General features: G+C 53.9%; 2 protein-coding genes across 2 annotated transcripts; one reads left to right on the top strand and one right to left on the bottom strand.

Moving 5' to 3' along the window:
- The first annotated feature begins 2,745 nt into the window (after positions 1 to 2,745).
- LOC141027192 (uncharacterized) lies at positions 2,746 to 3,114 on the top strand. Its single transcript, XM_073504172.1, has one exon. It carries the CDS (start codon positions 2,746 to 2,748, stop codon positions 3,112 to 3,114), a length of 369 nt encoding a protein of 122 aa, XP_073360273.1.
- A 4,712-nt stretch (positions 3,115 to 7,826) lies between these two features.
- LOC109755943 (phospholipase A1-Ibeta2, chloroplastic) lies at positions 7,827 to 10,608 on the bottom strand. Its single transcript, XM_020314820.2, has one exon. The coding sequence runs from the start codon at positions 9,730 to 9,732 to the stop codon at positions 8,242 to 8,244; it is 1,491 nt and encodes a 496-aa protein (XP_020170409.1). The 5' UTR covers positions 9,733 to 10,608; the 3' UTR covers positions 7,827 to 8,241.
- Between the last annotated feature and the right edge of the window lie 424 nt (positions 10,609 to 11,032).

Below are 11,032 nucleotides of genomic sequence, written 5' to 3'. Positions count from 1 at the left end.
TTTTCTCATACTTTTCCATGGGAGACCAAGTGTTCTGGACTTCAACTCCGTGTCTCACTTTGGGACACAGCGACGGCGAGCAGGACAATTAATTAAGAGCAAAATGCGAGATTATCTACGTACTCCCATGTTGTGGACTAGAGGGTTTAGCTTGTGATATGATTCGATCTCAGAGGTTGCGCATAGATCTTGCTTGGCCCCAACGTTGGAACGTAGCTGGCACTTCTCTTCGTCTTCGACTCTTCGTCTTGTCTGGAGAATATTATGTGTACCTAGCTAGCTGCCATGAACCTTCCTGTGATCTGAAAAGTAAGCAGGGAAATGTTTTCTCCAACTACGATCGACGTCACCCAGCTGCATATGAAATGTGCACGTAAGGAGACCCCATACCGTCCGCCCGCGTCCGTTTGAGCCAAAACAGTGACACGGCCCAACGCGCGGCCGCATCTTCAAATTTTGTCCGTTTAGCGTCCGGCCCGCCCCATTTCCAACGCAAACATGCATCTGGTTTGCATCCGCACGGACGCCAAACGGACGGGCACGCGCTTGCTCCTCGCCTGCCTCGGGGACGCGTGGCGGCCGCCCACCTACCTCCACCGCCCAACATTAATGCGCCCGTGCGGCGGGACCCGGCTGTCATTGACACGGGCGGAGGGTCGTCGTCCTTCTTAATGTGGAAGCCGTGGACCGGCCAGTCCACAATTTTCACTTCCTAGCCGTCTTGCCTCCTCGAGCCCCGACACAAACAAACCCTAGCCTTCATCCACTTCTCCGTCGGCGACAATGGTGGGCTGTTGGTTCCCCGACCGCAAGACGAGGCACGACCACGAGGCCGGGCCGTCGTTCGGTCGCCGTTGCCGCTCCCCCACCCGCCTCCACCTCCACCTCCATCGCCCGCCTTTCATATTGCGCCGGGCAGCGCCCCAGCTCGCCGGTGGCCGTACGTCAAGGCGGAGGTGTGCCAATGCTACTGGGAGACGCGCACGCAGTTGCCGTGGGGCGACCTGCACGTCCCCAACAACTGGCACCTCTCCGCGGATCGTGTGCCTGTCCTGCCGGCCCCGGTGAGCGGTCGCGCCCGCCGGGAGGAGATCCATCGTCGCCGCGCTCACCTGCCCCCGGACCTCATCGGCGACTGGAGGTACGCCGTGGACTCGCCGCTGTGGGATACGTGGCTCCGCGACAAGCACAACATCCGGCGGCAGTCCTACTTTGTTGGCCATCCGCAGAGCCCATGGCGGCCACACGCTGACCGCCGCACGCCCGCTCGGCCGCAGGCAGGTTCGCGGCCTCACCCCTACGCCGTCGCCGTCCCCGCCACCTCTCGAGCCAATGACGGCCGCCAAGCAGGAGGACCTGATGCGGCAGGTGATGGAGGAGTCCCACACCCATGACAAGCGCCAATGGGAGGGCCTCGAGGAGATGTTGGCCCTGTCAGCGGCCCGCGACGTCGCCTTCCCCGAGCTCAACGTGTACGTCAAGGAGGAGGCCATGGAGGAGGCGCGGTCAGAGGTGGCGACGGAGGAGCAGACGGGATGGAACCCAGCATTGGTTGAGCAGTCCTGGACGTGGACGGAGACCGTGTCGTGCACGCCCGAGGTGGGCGCCCACCGGCGGTCACCATCCCCGCCGCGCGAAGAGGTCGTGCAGGCGCCACCGCAGCCGGCACAACAGGTGGCTCTGGCCTGACAAGGGCCGCCAACCCACCTCCATACGTAGACCTCACCGGCGACGAGGACGACGACGAAGAGTAGACGGCAGCCACGGCAGGCAACGGCGGCCACCACTGCGGCGACAACCCTTTTATATTTTTTTAATGTTTTAAATTACCTTGTTTATATTAATGTGTGAACTTGGGTAATGTTGACGTTTTAATGTCTGTGTGAAATATTTTCGAGTTGTTTTTAATGTTTATTTGATGTTTTGGGGGTTTATTTTCGCGTCAAAAATAAAGCAGACTGTTTGGGGTGCGGCTGACCCGTTGGACGCACCGACGGCCGCACGGCCGTAAGCGGATGGCGGTGTCCGTTTTTCTGAAATTCATAAATGAAAATGAAGTAGTTAATGGGAGGGCTATCGTTATCCTTTTTCTTGGCGTATTTGTTCAATTGACACGTCTGAAGGAATCAATATTGGACTTACTGGATTCCTCTAAATTAGGAGGCCTTGAGAACAAAGAAATTATTGGAGCTATCGTTTTCCTCAAACAGACCAAAAGCAGACGAACCGAGCGTCTGATTGGGGTTGCGTGTTAGAGTTGGCCTGACACCTACACGTCCAACTGTCTTTCATTAAAATTTGCATGCTAGTACACTTGTAAGGCCAACTTCACCGCGCGACCCTATCCTGTCCGGCCCCGTCCGCTTGGGGTAAAACGGACAAACGAGGCGGCCTAGCGAGTGACGGCCCGGACCCATCTGGTCCGTTTTGTGTCCGAGCTGACCCATTTCGAGCGCAAACTTGCGCCGGGTTTGGGTCACGGCGGACACCAAACGGACGCGCGCCTTGTCCGCGTCGGGGCCGCGTGGCAGACGGTCACATACCTCCCACCCGCCCACATCAATGCGCACGCGCGGGCGGCCCCGCCTGTCATCCGCCCAGGCGAGGGGTCGCGGTCCTTCTTAAATGGGAACCGTGGACCGGTCGTCGTCCACACTGCCCCACGCCACCCCGCGGCCTCCTCGAAACCCGACAGCCCCAGTCCCAAACCCTAGCCAAGAACTCGCCGGCCGGCCGCCCGCAGCCATGGGGCTATGGAACTACGGCCGCAAAGGCAAGCACGACCGCGAGGCTGGTTCCTCGTCGGGATGCGGCCGCGCCTCGGTGAAGAAGGAAGAGCCCGCGTCGCCATCGCCACCACGTCGGGCCCACGCGCCGCCCGCGTTCTCCATCGCTCCCACGGCTGCCAGCGAGCGCGACCGACATTACATTGAGGCGGCCGTCTGCCGCTGTTATTGGGAGACGAGGACGCCGCTGCCCTGGAGCGACGTCCACCTCCCCAATAACTGGCACCTGTCGGCCGACCGCGTGCCGATCCCGCCCGTCCCGCAGAGCGGCCGTGCGCGCCGCCAGGAGATCCAGCGCCGCCGCCGCCTCCTCCCGGACGACCTCTAATACGATGAGAGGTACGCCCCGACTCGCCATTGTGGGACACTTGGCTCCGCGATGAGCATGACGTGCGACGGGCGTCGTTCTTCGCCGGCACGTCGACGGGGCCGCGGCGGCCACGTGAGCCCCGAGCGGCTTCCCAGGTGCGCGGGCGTACGCGGGTGCGCGGCCTAACGCCCACGCCGTCGCCGTCGCCATCTCCATCGCCACCCTACCTCCTCGCATGACAGCGGAGGAGGAGGCCCGACTCATGGCGCGTGTGCTTGAGGACTCCATGCACACGCACGACGAGCGCCAATGGGAGGGCCTCGAGGAGATGACGGCCCTCTCCGCGGCCGGCGACGTCGCCATCCCCTAGCTGGAGATGGTGCCGAAGGAGGAGGTGGTGGAGGAGCCGCCGGTGGCCGCGTTCCACCCTGACCTGGTGGGCCAGTGGTGGAGCTGGTCGTGCTCCGCTGAGCAGATGGCGGCCGCCCTGGGGGCCGTGAACCGGTGCTCCATGCCGCCGCGGTCGCCGGAGCGGGAGGCCTCGCCTCGGGAGGAGGTGATGCAGGCACCGGCCACCTTCCAGCCTGCCGCCCCCGTGCACCATGGACCGCCGGCCCACCTGTGGACGCCGCCGGACTACGTCGACCTCGTCAGCAACGACGACGACACCGGCGGCCAGTGAAGACGGCGACGGCCACGACATCAACGGATGCGGCAGGAGCGCGCGGGAGGTGTTTTTTTTTATTTTGGTTTTAAGTTAATTATAAAACTGGGCCGTTTAAGTGGACTGAGAAACTGGGCCGTTTTGTGGCCGTAACCCCTATATATGTTTTATGTTTTTTAACTGCGTTTATTTATTTTTTAGTCATTTCATTTAAGTTTTTATATTTTTTTATTCACGTCCACCCCGGACAGGTTTTGGGATGCGGCCGCGCGTTGGGCGCACCCACAACCCATCGGACAAACGCGGACATGGGCGAATCCATTGCCATCCCAAAAGGACAAAATCCGGTCAAACCGGACGTCCGTTTAGGGTCGCGCGGTGGAGTTGGCCTAACGCATGCATGCACGACCGGATCATCAGACGGTCGCATGCACATATTCTTTGTCCCCGCCCCACGAGCCAAACCCAAAAGTACATATTCATTCCAATTTCGAAAGAAACCATTCGTGCAGTCGCGCCTCTGGTTTTCCAGAAGATGTAGCTACCATGCCACAACGGCCGGCCGGGTGGGATTCCAGCATTCATCGCAATTCTAAGTCCAACATGCTCGGTCGAGTCTAGTAGCACCACTCTAATTTTCCAAAGTGAACTGATGCGCTAACTAGAGCAGTATAATCTCTTTCATGCATACATCTTTTTTTTTTTTGAGAATTCATCCATACATGGCTAATTAGATTATTTTATTACTTCAATCGAAATATATGCGTCCACAGAGCTAGGTCAACGTGAGAGCAACAGTTTCATACTACGTGCACTGTACCACCGCGTAACGTATGTCGGTGGTGCATAATATATATATTTTGATTATTAATAATACTTCAAGGCAAAAATAAAATAAAAATGACCTATAATTGAGTGTCTTTTGAGCCTATTATTTATACTTGAATCAAGGAGAAAAAAAGAAAGACAAGACTCGTAGTACATTTAGGTCAGCTAATTAAGCACTCCAGACTCTAATTATCAGAGCATACATCAAGTCAAGGCCGATATTTAAACTCGAACCAAGAGCTTGACCGGCTGAAACAAGTCAGTGGCAAAATGTGGCCGCAACTGGTAGTGCCCAACACAAACGGCACACAACAGCCACTACTTCCCTGTCAAACCTGCTAAACAACATTTGCGAAAACACGGAATGTTTCATACTCCCTCTGTCTAGGTGAATAAGTCATCTTAGGTTGTGCACTGTGACTAAGAAGGAGGAAAAAATGAGAGAACTTAATGTTTATTTGCTAATTAATAGCATTGCATGCAATGAACTAACCACTGCATGTCATGTTTGGTAGTCTCAAGTCATTAAAAGCATGCATACCCACATCTCTTATTGGTTAATGCACCGCACCTAAGTGTTTTGGGATTATTTGGTTTTCGTAAGATGACTTACACACCTAGACGGAGGGAGTACCAGAATTATTATACGATTAGTCGTCAGTGAACTTACGTACTTTTATACGATTAGTCGTCAGTGAACTTACGTACTTTGCATGACGGCATGCATGACGCAAAGCTATATATGAACAAATCTACGCATACAGCAGTCTCTGGTCTCTCATGAGCCGGCTAATTCGGTGGGTTCCTCTAGTCAAGTGTACTTAATTTTTCTCTTGATTTTGTAGTTACCCTATTTTGTGAAGACGGGTAACGTTCAAGACTCTAGTCAAGTACTCACCCCGATCCATGATAATTGTCGCTGCTTTTGTACAAAATTATACTAAAGCAGTGACAATTAATATGGATATAAGTACCTGTCAAATTCATAACATAGTACCTATATTGATCGCATTCTATTTTGAAGGAAATCCATCATGGCAACTTTATTGATGACCCTCCACATTAAACACTAGAGTATGAACCACTATTGCTACCCGCATAACTACGAGCAAATATAACATGAACCCAGAGTTGATCACATACTTTGAGATCTTCATATCGTGTTTAAATACGCCATAACCCAGTAGATCAACATTAGTGTACCTAAACGAATCATCTCTCTTAGACCACATTTTTTCGATAAATGATGGATTTTATTAGCTTAAAATGAAGCATCAAGAGGATACAAAACACCATGAGCACGTACCCGGCCCCTTCATAGCTAGGATGCACACAGCCAACATGAACACACGCACACAAGAAAACACACCGACCAATAGCAAAGTCATGTAAGACCAAAGCTATGAGCAGGCGAGGAAAAAGACCCAAACTGATCAGATTCGTGATCGGCAAACTACAACAATGACCATATTCGCACCAATCATCTCATGACATCACACAATCAACGAGTTTTTTCAACAGCAACGCCTTCAGGATAGGAGCAGCGTTCAAACACCATCGTCGCCGGATCCAACCACCAAAGGCTAGAATCTGGGTTTTCACCCTGAAGAATTAGTCCAAGCATATCCGAGCAATGCCTCCAGCAAGGTAACGATGTTAAAACATCGCCATTGCCAGGTATAACCAACTTGGATCAGACCTAGGCTTTCACCCCGGAGCTCGTGATCGGGGTGCTCGATTAGCACCACCATCGATGTTACTCATGTGTTGTCGCCACCACTTTTCCGCGAACCCAGCAGCTACGTGTGATGTGAGACCACCACTGCCGCACAACCATCCCTATGCGTCAAACCGTTGTCCATAGTTTGCATCTTGCTGCCGAAGTCAACCAACGGATCTGAAGGGAAACCCTTCCAAACACCTTTCGGTGGCCATCGCAATCTGCAACAAGACTATCGCCGCAGGCCGAAGTGGTCATCTCCACAGGCGAATCTGGATGATGGGACGACCGCTTCGGAAACCCACCTATGTCTGGCCAGACGAGAACGATGGGTATCATCGCACGATGGCGACAACAATCACCAAGCCACAGATCAAGCCCAGCCAGCATCCGCAGATCAAGCCCCGCCGGCATCGGTGACCACCGACCCATGCCTTGCTCAGGCTGAGCAGCACAACTAGAAGGCGAGGCACCCAGGAGAGGACACGAGGGGAGCGTTCCACCACTAGCCTGCTGTCGTTCAGCAACTGACGTCGTGATCCGCCGCCATGCCCACGACCTTCATGACCACGTTCAGATCCGCGCGGGGAGGAACGACTCAGGAGCAAGAGTCCCGCCGCCACCGACCATCGACCGGAGCTTTGCCCGGACGGCAGCGGCCGGCGCCGGCGAGGGAGAAAGGAGGCGACTGGGGCCTAGAGTGCCGGCGGCGGCGAGCCACCCAAGTCGCCGATCGGACGACGCGGGGGCGTTAAGTCTCTTAGACCACATATAAGCGTACATAAACAAATCTCATATGCATAATTGTACATAAACAATTATCCGTTAAATCTTCATAATTGTATCTAAGGAGATCATAACCAACATATCTTCATTTTTTTGCCATGGAATATATATCTTTGTAATTGTAGCTAGATACCCCCTTCATCCCAAAATAAGTGTCTCAACCTTGATACAACTTTGTACCAGAGGTAGTACAAAGTTGAGACATTTATTTTAGGACGGAGGGACTAATATCATAACTTTCAAATCAACATACTAGTTGCACTTATAAGTCTGTCACAAAACTTATTCTAAGTACACATGCTAGTTATTAGACATGTCTAGGGACTTAAAAAATAGACTGTGAGAAAATGCCTCTTACCTTCTTTTGCTCTTAGGGAATGAGTAATATTGCTAACATACAAAATCTCTCAGGGGTGGCATACAACAAATTTGGCCGATGAATGATTAGGCACTAACATGATCATTGGTCGACGAATACCTATAGGAGTGTTTTGCAATGGAGAGGCTAATGACTTGGGGGAGGGGTGGGTTTCATAAGTCTAAAATCAATATTGTATACTTTCGACACATTAAAATGTTTGCATAAGATGATGCCCTCGTGTTTTCAAGGACTACAATGCTAGTTGCTCACAAAATGCAAATGAGATTTGAGGTATCATACAAATAGTGGAACCGACAATTTTTTACACAATTATTAGACAAATATGAAGTCATATAGGACAAGTACCAATGTTTTATCAAAAAAATCTATATTGATAGGTTTACATAAACATACTACCTCTGTCCAGAATTACTCGACCCTGAAATGAATGTATCTGGAGTAGTATTATCCATTGGCTGACAGCGGGATCTCCGATGGATCGCCCTTTCACACGTAAGACAAGACAACAACACCGTTTTTGTACATAAATACCAATAAATCAACAAATCTTGAGCTGCACAAGTCTTCTTGTGACTTTGATGTGCACACCAATTCTATGTCTGCTGATCAAAGCAACACATCATCATCATCTTTACTTGGTAAAACTTGAGGACCGACTATATTCTAAAAGAATATCAAAGTCAGCTGCTTTTACCCGCCGTGAACAAGAGACCAAACACGGTGCCGCCGACATTTCCCGCCGGTCCGTCGTCGTCGTCGTCATCCTCAGTGCACGCACTCAAGCACGGTGCTCGGCGCACCGAGACGACTGAGCGGCGAGCCAGGCATGTCAACGGCGCCACCGGCGTCGAGCCGGACGCGCATGTCCATGGCCTTGCTGATGTAGAGCTGCTTGACGTTGCCACCCTGGTTCTTGAGCAGCCGCAGAATGCTGCGCTTGGCGTTGGCGCGGAAGGGGCAGTGCGAGCTGAGGAAGCCGTCGACGAGGTGGATATACGCTTCCAGGTCGTGGCAGCAGGCTGCGTCGGCATCGGGGCGGAGGTACGGGGACGCGCGGCTGTCAAGGCGGAGCTCGCGGCCGATATCAGCGTACCACCGGCCGCCGGGGCGCGGCGGGAGGTGCGGCACGACGTCGTGCGCGTTCACCACGCGGAGCACGCGAGCGCCCCGGGCCTCCACGCGCTCCGCGAACGCGCAGTTCCCCACCCTCGGCCCGCCGAAGGAAAACACCGTCACTGGCTTCGGCGCGTCGCCGTGGCCCACGAGCTCGTCGGCTATCAGCACCGCCAGCGCCGCCCCCAGGCTGTGACCCGTCACCGTGATGCTCACCTCCTCTCCCTCATACTTTTTGAGTAGTCTGCGCACTTCGGTGACGACCATTTCTGACAAGCTCGGCGAACCGTTGCCGGCTGTCTTGTAAAGGTTCCGGAACCCGCACTCAACCTTTGCGTCGGAGGCGGAGACCGGCGAAGCTGCGGCGTCGACCGCTTCGTTGGCCGGGACGAGGCCGGCTCGGAAGTTCTCGGCCCACTCAAGGACCGTGCAGGTGCCACGGAGCGCGATGACTATGTCGCGCCGGCCCATACGTCGGACCTCGTCGGGGCTGTCGCACACGGCCACGTACCCAACGAGGCTCGTGCGCTGCGCGGCGCACGGCGCGGCAAGCGCGAGCCAGGACGGGAAGCCCACGGACGAGGTCGCGAACAGTGGCGCCGTGACGCGGTAGGCCGCGTCGTGGAGCGGGACGTGCACGGGGGCGGCGAGGTCGCCCGGCGTGGCGTCGGGTTGGGAAAGGAACGCGCCGTACGCGGCGTCGACGAACTCCCCGTAGCGGACGATCTCGCGGCGGAGGTCCGGGTGCAGCGGGTCAAGCAGGCCGCGCCAGCCGTCCTCGCCGTGCAGCCGCCGCCACGACGCCGCGATGTCCCCACGCGGTGACGGCCCGTCGGGCGGCACCGGCTGGAACAGGCGCGGCGACAAGTCCACCTGCTCCTCCTTGGCCACGGCGAAGTCGCCCTTGGCCCGCTTGAAGAAGGACGGTAGCCGCAGCAGCGGCGCCTGCTGCCTCCTGCGTGCCGGCTGCACAGGCGCCGCGGCAGTCCCACTGCTCTCGACGGCACCGCGGCTTCGGAAGAGGTGCTCGAGGTTACCAAGGTGCACCCTGTTGCTCGACGCCGCGACGGACGCTCTGGCTCCGTGTGTGGCGCTCACCGCCGGGCGGTGCAGCGATGTTGGCGGCGCTGCGGCGGAGGTCATGCAAGGCAAAAATGGTGTCGAGGCCAGCGGAGCGGCATACAGTAAGTCGGGTACGTACGTCCAAGATGCGGAAGCCAGGAGGAAGAAGAGGCGATCGGAAGCGATGAGCTCACGAGTGCCTTTTTATAGCGGCGCCAGCGAAGTTGGCGTCAACGCGGAAACTTCGTTTGTTACGATGATCAGGATCGCTCACATCATCAAGTCATTATCAGTCCTGATTCGAACAACAATACGTCTTAGATTTTGACATAATTTCAAACATGCAACTAATTTGATCTTTATAATTTTTAAATAAATACTAGATGATACCTTGTGCATTGCTGCGAAACCGGTCACAATATATTTCAATAAGATTGTATTGCGTTTAACATGAATCGTCCGAGAAATCGGCGGCCTATCAGATTCTTTGCGAGATGAAGGAGTTAAGTAGCCAATTTCAGGCTTTCGGCTCTAGTTTTCGAGTCGGTCGATCTAATGTGGTGGCTCACCTCGAACACCTTCAAATGCTCATGGACACATGCGAATGTGTCCGCGGACAGCCGGCCGCCAGGTGCGCCGGTCATCCAATGCTATTCCTCAATTATCCGCCTCTTTGTCCAATGAATATATGAGAGGGAAGGAAAAAAAAAAAAGGAAAAATGAGTTCATGATGGGGTTAGAATGATCCTTTGCCGAGTTGGCAGTGTCGGCGGACACGCCCAGACTACCTATATCTCCATTGATTTAGAGACGGATCAGGGGATTTCGGATCGTCTAGGCCAGTCCGTGAATAAACGAGGGACTATTTTAAAGGTCTAAAATTGTCTGAACCGTCATGTCAAGATGTATATAGGCGGTTTGATAAGCCAGGTTAGAGATGCCCTAACTTTTACGATCTAAGAGGACAATAACACGAGAGCAGCCGCATGTTGTTTTGAGGCTGCTACCACATGACTAGGGTTTCAGCCCCTTTAATAAAATGGGTGTTAAACTGCGGATTACCTTACGCTTAGGCTTAGGGCTTATGGTAATCGAGACCGTTCCACCATGCACCTTTTTATGTGATCTTGTGTTGATTCGGTAAACAGCGGTGGTTGTTACTTGTTAGACAGGGATTCATTCACTAGTCAAATTCTACTCAATTACTTTTTAGAAGATGTAACCTAGCTGCTTGGCAAGCAAGTCTCCATGTTCTTACTGAATCTCCTTTGCTAATTTCTATTGTACTTTTCGGTCCCTGTCTCTTGTGAATTCTTTGCACACGTCCATGGCATCTCTACCTTTCCAGCTAATGTGAGATAAGACTATAGCTCTTGGTTTT

This window comes from Aegilops tauschii, chromosome 7 (genome assembly GCF_002575655.3).
Source record: "Aegilops tauschii subsp. strangulata cultivar AL8/78 chromosome 7, Aet v6.0, whole genome shotgun sequence".
Taxonomy (NCBI): Eukaryota; Viridiplantae; Streptophyta; class Magnoliopsida; order Poales; family Poaceae; genus Aegilops; species Aegilops tauschii.
This window is presented reverse-complemented; position numbering and strand designations above follow the sequence as displayed.

What these genes read in the sequence shown, in the direction of transcription:
- LOC141027192 (XM_073504172.1), top strand. Translation starts at nt 2,746, where the DNA reads ATGGGGCTATGGAACTACGGCCGCAAAGGCAAGCACGACCGCGAGGCT.
- LOC109755943 (XM_020314820.2), bottom strand. Translation starts at nt 9,732, where the DNA reads ATGACCTCCGCCGCAGCGCCGCCAACATCGCTGCACCGCCCGGCGGTG.